Source organism: Pelmatolapia mariae, linkage group LG1, assembly GCF_036321145.2.
Source record: "Pelmatolapia mariae isolate MD_Pm_ZW linkage group LG1, Pm_UMD_F_2, whole genome shotgun sequence".
NCBI classification, from domain to species: Eukaryota; Metazoa; Chordata; class Actinopteri; order Cichliformes; family Cichlidae; genus Pelmatolapia; species Pelmatolapia mariae.
Genome location: NC_086227.1, coordinates 20,867,746 through 20,882,022, shown reverse-complemented (window position 1 = coordinate 20,882,022; position 14,277 = coordinate 20,867,746). Strand labels below are relative to the sequence as shown.

At 39.8% G+C, this 14,277-nt stretch overlaps 2 protein-coding genes across 3 annotated transcripts in view; both read left to right on the top strand.

The window, feature by feature from the left end:
- The first annotated feature begins 304 nt into the window (after positions 1-304).
- tmem9b (TMEM9 domain family, member B) lies at positions 305-6,653 on the top strand. Its single transcript, XM_063475249.1, has 5 exons — positions 305-532; positions 1,750-1,841; positions 1,945-2,053; positions 2,363-2,497; positions 5,491-6,653. Exons 1-5 carry the CDS (start codon positions 461-463, stop codon positions 5,644-5,646), a joined length of 564 nt encoding a protein of 187 aa, XP_063331319.1. The 5' UTR covers positions 305-460; the 3' UTR covers positions 5,647-6,653.
- Positions 6,654-8,292: 1,639 nt separating this feature from the next.
- The window catches only part of dennd2b (DENN domain containing 2B), a 55,030-nt gene continuing 49,045 nt past the window's right edge, over positions 8,293-14,277 (top strand). The window contains exon 1 of one of the 2 annotated variants that reach the window (XM_063475237.1): positions 8,293-8,387. The gene's annotated coding sequence lies outside the window, so the exon portion shown is untranslated. Of the gene's footprint in view, positions 8,388-12,776; positions 13,003-14,277 lie in introns of those variants that run through there. The other variant, XM_063475228.1, reaches the window with a different exon arrangement.

Sequence of the window (14,277 nt, the reverse complement as noted above, 5' to 3'; positions counted from 1 at the left end):
CTGTTTACGAGCGTGTCGAACCGAAGGGTGCGTTCGATTTAATTTCACGTCCTTAGCGGTTCAGTTTACTTTTAGGGTTTTTTTTTTGTTTTGTTTGTTTGTTTGTTTTGTAGAAATATAACCCAATTAATTGAAAGTAACTGGTTTAAATGTTGGATAATATTTCGAACAACCTTTGATGGGCGACAAACAAGCAGCTATTTGGCATTATCTGAAATTTTCCGCCCGCCGGGACATCGTTTATTATGTCATTAACCAAGCACGGCCCGCTCAGTACTGTGTGCGGAAGACAACCGCCATTTCCGGAAATTACAAGTCAGCTGCTAGGAAGCTGACGATTGTTGCTGTTTAGTTAGCTTGATGGCTAATCTCGTCAGTTGTTAGGGTTTGCTTCACACTGCTGGAGCTGTTCGTGGAAATATTTGGACCTGTGTTGTTAACGAGCTGCACTCCTGTAAACATGAAGTGGGTGTTTTTTGTCGAGGCTCTCCTCCTGGCTTGTTTTGTGCTGCTGAGCCAAGTGACAGCGAAGGTAAGGCTGACGTTAGCACACTTAGCTAGCTATGTGGAGGAAATGGTGATGATGGCTGGATGAAATGAAATGGCTTTTCTTTAAATCTCCTCTAAACGATGACTTGTCGCTGTGGGTTTGACAGCTGGATGTCAGAAAAGTTAACTAATGCGCGAATGTGGCTGCTATGTTTGCTGGTTGATGATGAGGATGTAGAACAGAAAAAAAGAGGCTATTTATCCCGAAGTTGGCAAGTTCCTGTGTTAGCAGCGGCCAAAACATTAAACATAAAGCTGGATAAAATACATTATGACAGGACGAAAGGGGTCAGTAAGGTAGGAGCACAGTTAAATAGAGAAAAGTGAAGGAGTTAAATATCTAAATAAAATAATGACACTCCATCTAAAAAAAGTGAGTAAAAACAAAAGATGCAGGTATTCTCACGTGATTGTACTGAATGCGTGTGACATCTGTAACCTGTATCGACATAACTATAATAACCAGTATTATGGTTGAGAAAGCAGGTTCAACAAACTGTGTCTGACCATAAAGTCTAAGGTGATTACCTCTCACACGGGCAACGCTTAAGTTCGAGAAAGCCAGAGTTCAACTGCCTGAGTTTGTTCACCCCAGAGTTTAATTGCTTCAATGCAGGCTCTCCATTTGAATCCATCTATCTTAATAACAGCATCGCGGCATTTTATTCAGCATCGTCCACTCAGTCATCATTTACTCAGGTTTACTTTTCATTAACAGATCAATCCTAACAAACACACTCCTGGTTTTACTAATTTGATGGCTGATAGAAGCTGTTATTAAATGAAAATTTTAAAAATGAAAAAGAGACGAGCAACATCCTTCTGCCATGTTATGGGTGTTGATGTTGTATAGTTTGTCCATCAGAGGGCACTAAACATCTTCCCTGTTGGCAACACTGATTGAAACAGCACAAACACAACAATCAGCTAATCTGAGCAGAGCTGGGCAGAATGTAACCACACGTAACAAATGTTAATGAATCAGTTTATGTTTTCTTTGTCTGAAAGAAAAGGAAATCATCTGATATATCAGAATGTCAGATTATTAAATGAACAAATATAAGTATTGGGCTTAAAAATCCTCTAACTTTATTTTGGGATGATTTGCATAATAATGAAATGTGTAGGCTTTTGTGTACCATATATTGTGCAAATGTGTTTGACAAACAAAAAAATAAACATTTGCTGTCTCTGTTGCAGAATTCAGAGGACATCCGCTGTAAATGCATCTGTCCGCCGTACCGAGAAGTCGAGGGTCAAATCTACAAACAAAACGTCTCTCTTAAGGACTGGTATGCTAACAAATCCGTCGCTGTGTTTCTCTCAATAATGCAAGCTGTCCTTGGTCTGTTTAGCTGAAAAGCTGAAAGCTTGTTAATTTTAATGTTTTGTCAGCAACTGTCTCCACGTGGTTGATCCCATGCCAGTGGATGGGAAAGATGTGGAGGCGTACTGTTTACGCTGTGAGTGTAAATATGAAGAGAGGAGCTCGGGGACCATTAAGGTAAGTTCAAGTTGGGTCAGAGTCGTGGTTGTTTTTTCTTTGCTGTGACGCAGGGCTGTATCTATTGATTGAGTTTTAGTTTTATAGTCTTATTGTCCTTTTATTCTGACGCCTCTCTTTTGTCTAAAGCAAAATGCAAAAATGAAAAATAGCCAGCCTATCATGTGACTCATGCTTTGTGTGACTTAATGAATTATTGTTTAGCTTAGAGGACACCTGATTGTTTCAGTGATTTTTTTTTTTTAAATTTTATTTTATTTTTTAAACTAGGAAATGACCAATCCCACAGTAATTGTTCCTTATTTTCAGTTTACCATCATAATGTACCTGTCCATTTTGGGTCTGCTGCTGCTCTACATGGTCTACCTGACTCTCCTGGAGCCCATGTTGAAGAGGCGCCTGTTTGGGCACTCGCAGCTTATACAGAGCGATGATGACGTTGGGGTATGTGGTCCCTTTAATTTTACAGCACTCTACCTGGGAAACTAGCATTGTTGTATAGTTTTTTTTCACTGCTGCTGCGCCACTCTTCTGCTCCTTTTATGAGGATTTTTATGTGGACCCATTGCCCGAAATGTCACATGGGAGTCATCCTTTGTAGGTAAACTTTAAAAGTTTACAAGTGCCTGTGTTAATTTTCAAACCCTTGCGTGTAGAACGGGTGAATTTGTGCTGTGCTGAAAATGCCTTAAGTGAATCTGAACTCATGTTTCAAGCAAAGACTGGAGAACACGGTAGTTACTACAATCGCAGGCAAACACGGGAGCAGGGAGAATCTAAAACAAGCTGTAACTACCTTCTGTTCACAACATAGTTAAAAGAAACCTGATGACAGCTGCTACATTACTGCTGGGGAAATCCTGATTATTTATAAGAACATGGGCATGACAAAGATCTGGGACAGGAAGTGTGATTGTGGTGCAGCGGGTGAGAACACAACCTATAGATGTTTGTCACAGTAGCACAACTGTAAAATTGGAAAATACAAAGTGACAGTACTAAGTAGAAATCTGTAAACTCTGTCTCACTATCATCAAATAATGTGAAAAAGTAGTGGTGAAGCTTTAGGTTTCCTGCTGCTGCAGATTCACGTGAAAATAATTTAATTTGTGAAATATGAGTTGACCCTTACTGTAACATGCTCACAGGAAATGCAGTCTATGGGTCAGTGAGCTTAGCACTTACTGCTATCGTTCATCAGGACAAGCTGATGCTCATTTTCTGCATTTTTTCCACTGTGGAAACGATTAAAATGAACGAAGAGCTTCACTCGGCAGGAAGGAAACGAATTCCTCAGAGAGATGACCAACTCCTGTCAATATTCCCAGCTGTTTACAAACTGATACCATAGGAGACATAAAATCAGATCAGAGTTATTCACAAATTGATGGAAACGGGCTGATTATCTTGTTATTTTTAAATAAGATGGATATTTTGGTTTTAGTCGTCCTCACCATCAAAATCTGTGATCTCAAACATTGTCTGATACCACCAGGTGTCACCAAATCGACATGACTGAAAGGATTCCCACTTTAACTTGTCAGTTTTCAAAGTCAAACAGTGGACTGTTTATTACATTTGTTCATGCTGCTTGCTCGCTACACAGTGAACAATCAGCCTGAGTTTGTGTTTTCATTAATCTGTGCTTTTTAAAAGCCAGAACACGCTCATATGCAGTATCAAGTAGGAGAAAGAAACAAGTTTAGTAAATTCCTAACTTCTTGCTGTTTGCTCTTTTTAATTATTTGATATAAAGGCACAGTGAAAATGCTCAAATTTCATCCTAAGAGCAGACAATTTTTTTTTTCTTAATTTAATTTCTGGTCTGAAAGACTGTTTAGAGAAGAAAACAGTGACTACCTTTGACTGTGGGAGGTGGGTGCAAAGCGGTCTCACTGTGTTTTCACTGGCACAGTTTAGACAAGAAGAATTGTGGTGTTTGTCTTATACTGTACAAAAAGCTAATGCTGGCACTAAAAGTTTAAGATTTGTCAGTATATTGTTTTTCTGGTAAATAAGCTGACAACAAACAGCTGAGGTGCTGCGTTGTGTTGTTTATCCCAAAGCCTGTAGTCAAAATTCAGACCATATGTTTCTCCTGTGCTCTAACATGAATTAGATGAAAATTTGCAAGCAAAACCAATAAAAGCGGAAGGACTCCTGCTACATTAATTATAGAGGAAATGGTGGGCTTGTAATGTTTAGTGCTCGATACAGAGAGACTGTCTGACTAAAAGTCTTGCTTTTAGTCAGACAGTGCTTTTCCTTTCCCATCCTCCCAACATAATCCCATAACCATTTTTTACTTAAATAATATCCAGTAAAGAAGATTATTATAGTTGACTAAAACTAAACTAACATGTGTATACATTTTGGTTAACTACAATAGACTTTTTAAAAGAAAAAAAGATTTTGTGAACTCAGAAAACTAAAATGAAGTTTTAGTGAATTATAAAGTTTTAGGGTTTAGTTTTAGTGTTTGTTAGTTTAGTAAAATTTCATTACAACTTGCCTCATGAGGCATTTATGGACATGTTTATTGGGACTCTGGATGTCTTACAAGACTGTTAATCAACTGCTTTCCAAAAGTTTTGTTTTTTTATTGTAATACCTGTGCTGATTTTCTAAATCTTGCCTTTGACACATTGCCGCCATGCATTAACAATTAAAAAGCCTTAAACTAGCAGTGAACCTAATAAAACTAAAAAAAACTAAACATTTTCAAACAATAAAAAAACAAAACTGAAATCAGAAAATCCACTCTGGACACCATCAGAAACCAAACTGAATTAAAAACAATCAAAATGAAGTAAATGTGAAAGGAAACTAGAAAATAAAAAGCTATAACAACACTCCACCAGAGACTAGGCTTTTGTTAATATAAATGATTCTTACTGCTAACCTGGCTTGAGCAGGTATCGGCATACGCATCCCACTCAGCTGCTGGTGTTTGTGCTGTATTATAAGAAGGGGGAAGAATTAAACAGAGGACATCTACATTTATGGTAAATGGCCTGTATTTGTATAGCGCTTTACTAGTCCCTAAGGACCCCAAAGCGCTTTACACAACCAGTCATCCACCCATTCACACACTGGTGATGGCAAGCTACATTGTAGCCACAGCCACCCTGGGGCGCACTGACAGAGGCGAGGCTGCCGGACACTGGCGCCACCGGGCCCTCTGACCACCACCAGTAGGCAACGGGTGAAGTTGTGCCCAAGGATACAACGACCAAGCCAGGGCTCGAACCGGCAACCTTCCGATTACAAGGCGAACTCCCAACTCTTGAGCCACGATCGCCCCATGTTAACTGTGTTCTTTTTATTAGTTGTTGTTGTTTTAAAGACGTTTATTAAAATGTACATTTGAGTCTGAAAAAGAACTAGCAAGACGCTCGTGTTTGACGTACGTCTCACTGTGTTACCTTTGCTTTCAGGACCAGCAGCCGTTCGCCAACGCTCACAACGTCCTGTCCCGGTCACACTCTCGATCCAACGTCCTGAACAAAGTGGAGCATGCCCAGCAGCGCTGGAGAAGGCAGGTCCAGGAACAGAGGAAATCTGTGTTTGACCGCCATGTTGTTCTCAGTTAAAAACCGTGTTTAAGTAAATGGTGGAGCAAAAAAACAACAACAACAGAAAAACACTGTGACAGACCCCCTCCAATTATATCGCTTCGTTTCTCTCATTTCTGAATCAAATCTAAACATTTGTGGTGCATCAGAGGTGAACGTAGGTAAGAAATCATTCCCGGCAGATTTAAAGCTCGGGGCTCTGGTTTAGTCTACAGGCAACACACGAGGTTAGTCTGAATTAATTGCTTGCAGAGTTTAAATACACAGACCTAAAACACAATTTATTCTTTGACTAATGAATCTGAGCTAAGAGTCCTCTTAGTCCAAAGAAGTCTGATTACACTTGATTTCTGAACAAAACATCCAGATGTTGGTCATAACTAGCTGTTACCTTGTTGGCATTTAGTGGGGTCGATAGTTTCCACCCTAAAACAAACATGATCACTGCTCTCACCATGGGAGCAAAAAGGAAAAAAAAATCATGTAAAATACTCCTGCTTTAAAAATGCATGTTTTATAAATAAATCTTTTCTAAATGTGTTTACGATCCTTCCTTCCTACCATGATTATTAATGTCTCATAACTGGTGTGAAATTAATCATTTTAATGAACTGAATTAAATTTGGTAACTGAACAAGTAGTTTCCCTGAACCTTGTTGCAGAAATCAATGTGATTTCCTCTCGATGTCATAATGAACTTACAGTAGCTGTGCTATTGGTTATCGGCTATTAGTGGCCCTTTAAAATCTGTGCCCTCTCCAACTGCCTAAATGTAATGTCACGTCTTTTGGTTTAGCAGGGGGTTTTTTTTGTTTTTTTTAAACACTTGGTGAAACGTCACGTCCACAGTCAGTGTCCTTGTTGTCTAACAGGCAGGGTTTCTGTGACAGAATTTATTTTGTGTATAGTTTGGGTGTGTACATGGGCAGAGTGGATGAACTGCCATCGCTGGGAGACATTTGAAAGTGTTCTTAACTATTGTATATGTGGTACCTTTAACTTTGAAATAAAGTTCTGTAATATTTGTGATTCTTGCACTTGTAATCTGTTCGTTACATTGGCCCCAGGTCAGCCCTGAGAAAACACATGTTTAACTACAAGTTTGTTGTCATTTATTACAATTTATATATTTGGGTTTTTTTGTTTTTTTGAGCTGACTGATATGCTGCAGAGGTCCCAGGACAAAGATAAAGACAAAGATACCAATTTACTTTAGAACAAAGACAGTCATTGTATCTACACCAGAATCCTGCCTGTGTTCAGGTCATGTTTGTCACATGTTAATCACAAAAGAGCAGGAACCATATGAGGCTCCTCATCATTTCAGCTTTTATTTCAACATACGTGTGTTAAACAAGACAAGTGGTAACCAAGTCATCACAAAGAGGGGGCGTTTGTAGATATGAGGTTGGAGGAAAGCTTGATTTAGGGTTTCGGTAATGGCATAAATTATGATGTAGATCTGATGCGGAAGCATAATTCACATGTAACCCTGTAACACTGGTACTTATAACACCCAACAGCATCAGATGACAGCATGGATAGGACCAATAGAAGTTTTTATTCATATATATATATATATATATATATATATATATATAGATAGATAGATATAGATATATATATAGATATAGATATGTAAAGTACCATTCAACTGATTATGTTTACATCAGGTACTTTATTTTAGTTACACAACTTGTGCACTATTAAGCTGCTTGAGTTGGATTACAGGTTTTACTCAAGTAAAACGTCTTAATAGCTCAGCCCCCACGCCCCCCCGACTTTTCAAAACACAAAATTATGTTTAGATGTTGTAAGAGGGTGTGAATCATGTCAGATTTTCCACACCAGATTTCTGCACTGATTTTTGGTTGTGATTAAATATTCAGATTTCCTGTAGCCCCCCCCACCCGCGAGCTTTGTTCTTGGTCTCCTGTGGCAAGAACAAGGCAAGAATCCTGGAAACACCCCAGTCTCAAAGTTACTTGGGAAGCCTCCCTTCAGTGACAGCGTGTATACGATTTTTCTAAACTCTGACAATCACTTTAAATCGTTTAAATCCACAAGTCAACCAAACTAAGAAAAACAATAGATTAAAAAAGAAGGGAGAAACCTTTCTGCTTGAATGCATTTCTGGGAACCGTGGAGACAAACATCTCCCAAACTTTGACATGTTAGTAATCCAGCCTTAAATACCTAGTTTTTTTTTTTGTTTTTTTTTAAAGTGTTCTTTTGTCTGGTGCTTTTCTGGCTTAGTAAATCTCTGTTTTCATAACTTGTCCTCTCTGTGTTGGCAACAGTTTTTCTACCAATGGAAAAATACTAATTTGGGATTCAGCTTGGTCAATAAAAAAACTCGACAGGCTTTTTCTTCTTCTTCTTTTACTTCTCATCTTGACATAGTAACCCATTAAGTTACCGTGTCATGATGAAAATGTGGATTTCGCAGAGAAAAGTCCTATACAACCATTCAAACCAGTTAAACTGCAGATGTTTGATAACTCCAACCATCTTCTTTTCATTTAACTCAGTGATTTCCATACAGCTACGTCATCGTTTCCTGTGCAGTCCGCTTTTCCTTTTTTCCCTTCTCTCTCTCTTCATGCAATTGTACCGAGAAGACTATTTTCCCCAGTAAAAAAAAAAAAAAAAAAAAAAATAGCAGTTTTCAAGCTGCACACATACACAGAGAGAGAGCGACACGGGCTCTGTGCAAGAATGGATCAGTGACCTAACTGAGCTACAAGAAAGAAAGTCAGGTAGGCTTTGTTTCTTTGTTTTATCTCCTTAAATGTTCTTTGTATAGAAATCTAACCAAACGTTCCTTTTTTAAAAGTAAGCTGTAGTTTTTGCAGCAGATTTAGAGAGTTTCTGAGAAGAAAACCAGCTGAACGGAACGATACCTTAGTCATTTTTCATATAATTAAGGTGTGTGACTCAAAAAAGTTCGCAGATAGTGATTTAGATCGATGTCAGATGATAACTTCAGTGTTTAATGTTTATGTGGGAAAGTAGCTCTTCTCAGTTTTACTGTTGCACTTGCATCGACGAGCCTACAGGGGTCGCCTCAGACTTTGAATTTGATCCAGTGCATCTGTGTTTATTTTATTTCATGCCCCAACAAGCTCCTGTTCAATTTTTTAAATGACTTTTCCAGGCATTTGTCAAACCTGTCCCTACTAATACACACACACACACACACACACACACACACACACACACACACACACACACACACACACACACACACACACAGTCATGTTTCCATATCTCCACAATACATTACACTGACTTACATTCATTTTGCTGTTGTAACCTCAAGCCAAGTCTCCTTAAAATGCACTGATTTTGTTATTTAGACTATTTTTGTACCCACAAGAAAGCCAGATCCTCGGAATGAGATGGTTATGTCAACATAAATATTATATGTATATACATATGTGCATACTCAGTGTATGAAATGTTACCCCGTATCGCTACATTCAAGGTTTCTGATTCAGTTCAGACTGATGTTGTGGCTGCTGTGTGGTCAGAAGCTGAAATGCCATGAGATAAAGGAATGTCCTTGTACTAAACTGTTCTGCTTGCTGCTCCGCCAGCACATCATGTTGTGAAAGCTGCAGCTATTCAGAGCATTTTTAGAAACAATAACATCTTATTGTTACTTTGACTGAGAGAACAAGAAAAGTTTTGTGCTTCGGTTAAACATTTCCCCCTCGATAATCAAAGAGTGATCATGGTTACTCATAGACTGCAATCCCCCTTTTAAAATGACCCCCCCCCCCTTTCCCCTTGAAGCAGGGATGTGAAACTCATTTTGATCTTACGCCAACACCTTTACACCGACACCAGGTGTTTAACTAAGCATTTAATCCCTGTGATATCTTGATATAAGATAAATAAGTGCAGTTTCAACAACACTTGTTATTCTACACGATAAAGGTGTAAAATTAAGACAATTATTACGGCATTGCCCAGATTGTCCTCTAGTTTTTGTTGATTGATGAATTTTGTTTTCAACTGAAATTTCTATAATAGACAGTAAACAGCATCTTTTCTGCCATTTAATTGTTTTATCTGTGTCTTAACTACTTATTAAAGGTTGAATGGCTGTGAGGGAGGTCTTTATTAAAAGGAAAACCTATAAAATTACAGTTAAAAGAAAAAAATGTATGCCCTCTTTCATATTTTCCAAAATCGCTCAGTAGGCCGGATTACAGTTTTCCCCCAAACCTCATGTTTGACACCCCTTTCTTAAAGGGTTTCTGTAACACAGAACCAGCTGATAACTGTTATTTACTGTAACCCACAAGGTGGTTGATACTACCTAGCTTTTCTAAGGTGAATGATGGACTGATCCTAACAGCCACAGTACCATTTGGCCTTTTGTGCATTCAAACATGTGCGAATACAAAGAAAAGTAAGTGGGAGTCTCTTGAGAGTGATGTTAGATACAGTTAAAAGAGACACTTCCAGCCCATTTCTTCACTTCGAAAGAAGTGAAGAGGCTGTGTCAACTCGACAAGTTGCATCTTCTCCCTCTGTGCTGTCTGGCTGCATCTCAGGGTGTTGAAAAGACACGTCAACTTAATCGGGAAGTTAAAGAGCTGCCTTGGGTCCTTTTCTGAAACTCAATATGGTGTTTATTACACTATTTAGGGGATAATTGTGCTGTGACTTTGACTTCTTGTGCTCTCTTCTCATTGAAACTTCAGGAAGGAAAAAGAAAGGCTTAGTAATGATTTTCTTTCTGGCATGTGAGTGGCCAAAGTCTCACAGAGATGAGGCGTAATCGTATCTGTTGTTCATGTTGGATGAGATGACTGCTTATCCCCTCATGAGTGCAGCTCCGGGAGGTGTGTAACGAATGAATACGATGTCTGCTGTCAGAGCTCTGTGGTCAGTCCCGAAACTGAGGTTGAAGGGATTCACATAAAGTTTTAGAAATCTGTCTTAATTGGGATTCCTTTCCTGTCTGGTAAAATTTCATGTATGTTTGCGAGTCTGTGCTTTGATGCTCCCGTGTCCTGTGAGAAGAGGATGTGGCTTTTAATGAGAAGTCCAGATGCCACTACGATCAGTGGAACAATGAATTCCACATTATGTTGTGGTGAAAATAAAAAAAAAAATCCCACAAAAAGCTGTTAGTGCCTCCGTCTTTTGTGCTGAAAATGTGCGGATTTGAAGTGTTTTCAGGAAGGACGATCTTTATGAGACCTTGAAAGGATTTGACGGGGTCTCTGTAAGAAAAGCTGCACAGTCACTGATCTGTAGGCTTCCTGCTGACTTCATGTTATGAACCGCAATCACGGATGTCTGAGTTTTGTGACTTCCTCTCTCTTCCCAGGCTTGTGGGATGATAAGACACCCCAAGAGACTGAAAGGAGAATGTTTATGGATGGGTACTCCTTCAGTGTTTGGGGCAGAAATGTACAGACAGATAACCATGGATGACAAAGGGAACTCTCTTGTGAAATAGTTGGAAATGGTTTTCTCTGAACTTCCATCAACTTCTGCCAAAGGAACAAAACATATATTAGAAATTCCTTTATTTGTGTCCAGTGCAAACCTTTTTAAATTGGATGCGAGACCTCACCATAACACCACACTATAGGCTGAAATGAGTGTGTCTTTCTCTTGTTTTTGTACGGTATAAATTACTGATGTAACTTTTATTGATGTAACACCTGGCTTTAAAAAAAAAAAATCACTGCCCTTAGGCTTAAAGCATCACCCGTGAGTCTGATTTGGTGTCTCCTGCCAGGTCTCTCCTCTGTTACACCTGGAACCACACCCACAAGTGATGTCATGGGATCTTGGAGTGCACCTTCTGTGCAACAAGGTTAAAGGTGAACCCATTGGAGGTCAGCAATAAAACAGATTTTCAGGGATTCTTAGTCATCTTTTTTGCTTTTAAGTGAACATTGCGCCATGCGCCATTTATAAGTGACGCCATACTCCTACTTCACTTGCAATAGGTATTCTGAATGGGGTTTTTTTGTGTGGTTTTTTTTTGTTTTCATCATGAGGTGGTCAGAGATGGATGATTAATAGAATCAGTCATCACAAATCTGATGATTTTTTATAGGTCTGCGTAGGGTTGAAAAAAACACCCAATTTTTAGTAAACTGTAACTGCTCTGCTCCAGTAGCATATGGTGCTACCCAATAAATAAAGCTGATTAACTTAAAAGTTGAATTTATCATGTTAGTGTAACTGAAAACTGTTGTTCTGATTAAAAGAAGCAGTAACTTTGGTTAGTTGAGTGTATGAAGGGGGGACACGATGGTGAGAAGGTCCCAGACCGGAGTCCAGTCTGGGGGCCTTTCTGTGTGATGTTCCCATAGGTTCTGTCCAGCTACTCCAGTTTCCTCTAACAGTCCAAACTCACGTATGGAGTTAGGTTAACTGGTGATTCTAAGTTGGATGTAGCTGTAAGTGTGAGTAGTTGTCTGTCTCCCTTCAGGGAACAGCACAGTCCTGGTGCACAGCTTGCTTTAGAGGACAACGCTGGAGTCTCTGGTTTGAGGAACAGATGCTTGGCAGGCTTTATTAAACGGCACCTGTAAGAACCAGATTGTGCTTTGAGTCGTCATGAAGCAGTTTGAGCTACAAGTTAGAAAAGGTGCCTTAAAAATAAAGCGTGTTTGACTGACTTTGAATGCACTCTGGTGAAGCTGCTGGAGGACAAATGAATGACATGACAAGTCTTCATGTTTGTACGCACTTTAACGGTGAACATGTCATAAGGGATCTTTTTCTATCATTAATGAAACGCTATTATACGGCCAACATGCATTTGCACATGTGGGCAACACTCGGTCAGTGTTTTTCATTCACTTTGGACATATGAATGGCATCTTTGTGTGTGCTGTGGAGCATTTTTCAGCATGACAATGCCCAGCAGCCAGCTCTGGCAGCGCGGATTCGTCCCATCAGCAGCCCTCGGCTCCTGAATATTCATCCACGCTCCTCAACTCGTCCTGACAATAAACAAGAGGCCAGAGGCTTGAATGCCTGAGTGGGGAGGGGAGGAGGGCAAGGGGGCAAAAGGAAGGGAGGGGGGGCAAATCCCGGCAAAAGTGGGGGGCAAACAACCCGTTTCCAAGGTAACAAGTCCAGCCTCTGTACTCTGCAGCAGTCTGTGAGAGAAAGGAGAGGGGAGGCAGGAGGGCTTTTTCCTTTTTTCCTCCTTTTCTTTTTTTTCTGGTCGGTTTTAGTTGGAAAGACATGAGTCGCAGTTTATTGAGAAGGGCAGGTATCCGGCAGAGCCAGCCAAAGTTTTTCACCGTGTAGACGAACGGGATCTGTGCGTCGCAAAGGGATTATAATCTCAAGATACCAGCAGCCATGGATGTGAGGGGAAACTCGGAGGTAAAAGCCGTCTGCTTTTTTTTTTTCTTCAAACAAACAAAAAGTTACCGACGAGCTACGGCAGGAAGTTTAATTTGTCACAAAGCAGCTAGTGGGACAAAGCAGGGGTGGAAAATACCTTTTTAAAAAGTTGCAAGGTGCGTTAAAGTGTCTCCATGTGACCATATTTGGTCAATGGCATGCTGAACGATGAAGTGCAGTCATCGGCAGACTGCTTTGCTTTCACCCCCCCGACAGCTGACCCTTTGAATGAAGAAAAATGTCCCAGCGGATGCAGGCAGTAACTCTGCAGGCTTTGTAATTAGTTATTATCGGTCAAACATCCCTAAAGTCAAACCAGCAGATGAGTAAGAAAACAGCACAAGACTCCAGATCACACGACTCTGAACTGAGCACCCGGTGTCCTTTTTCCTGCTGCAGTTCAGGCTTATGGTTAGGGGCTTACCCAAATACTTTTTAAAACATGTATTCTGCGTATTTTAACCTTTACACTCTTGTGCATGTGCAGTTTTATCTGTTAACGCTTTTTGCGCCACACATTTGGAGATCATTTGCATGTCGTGTAATGTAGCAGTCCTTAAAAAGTGTCATTAATCACACCTCTGTGGGTTAAAATGATCATGTACATGTTTTCAGCTCTACTTCTTAGTTTGGTGCCTTTAATTTAACTTCGTCTGACCTGGCTTTGGCGCAGATGCAGGTCCAGGGTTGGTTTATTTTTTTTTTTGTGATTCAGTGAAACATGTGCATTTACTTACTTGGATAAAGGGGGAAAATCTGGCCCATGTATCACAATTGTTTCAGGCAATTTAAACTTCTAAAAGCACCTTTTTTTTAGAACAACCCTGGGAAAAGAGTGTTTTCACTACACTGATGTTTGTGTAGGTTAAGTATTGAGAGCTGTGTGGCTGTCTTTCTTGAATGTTTTGGTTCCTGAATATGAGTTTTCTTAACAGATTACAGCCTAAATCCTTATGATCTTATCTCACTCACCATAATGCAAACCCTATGGCTGTGAGCGGTTTTCTTTAAGCTTTCTTTTTCCTCCCTTAAAAACCCTTTCCATTGTGCAGATCAAACAATGACCTTCCCCTCTCACTGGATGGGACTGTCAACACAAAGCTATTGAGGAAGTTCTTCTCTGTTCTCCATTCACTCTAACAGGAGTGAGTCTAGCCTAAATGGGCCGTTGTTCACTCGACATCACAATCAAGGGTTGTTTTTGTCTTCAAGATAGATTCACTGGGATTTACTGAGGATCGCGAGGGTCTGAGG

What these genes read in the sequence shown, in the direction of transcription:
- tmem9b (XM_063475249.1), top strand. Translation starts at nt 461, where the DNA reads ATGAAGTGGGTGTTTTTTGTCGAGGCTCTCCTCCTGGCTTGTTTTGTG. An exon ending in TGAGCCAAGTGACAGCGAAG is followed by an intron (nt 533 to 1,749) that starts GTAAGGCTGACG and finishes TCTCTGTTGCAG; the next exon opens with AATTCAGAGGACATCCGCTG. An exon ending in AACGTCTCTCTTAAGGACTG is followed by an intron (nt 1,842 to 1,944) that starts GTATGCTAACAA and finishes ATGTTTTGTCAG; the next exon opens with CAACTGTCTCCACGTGGTTG.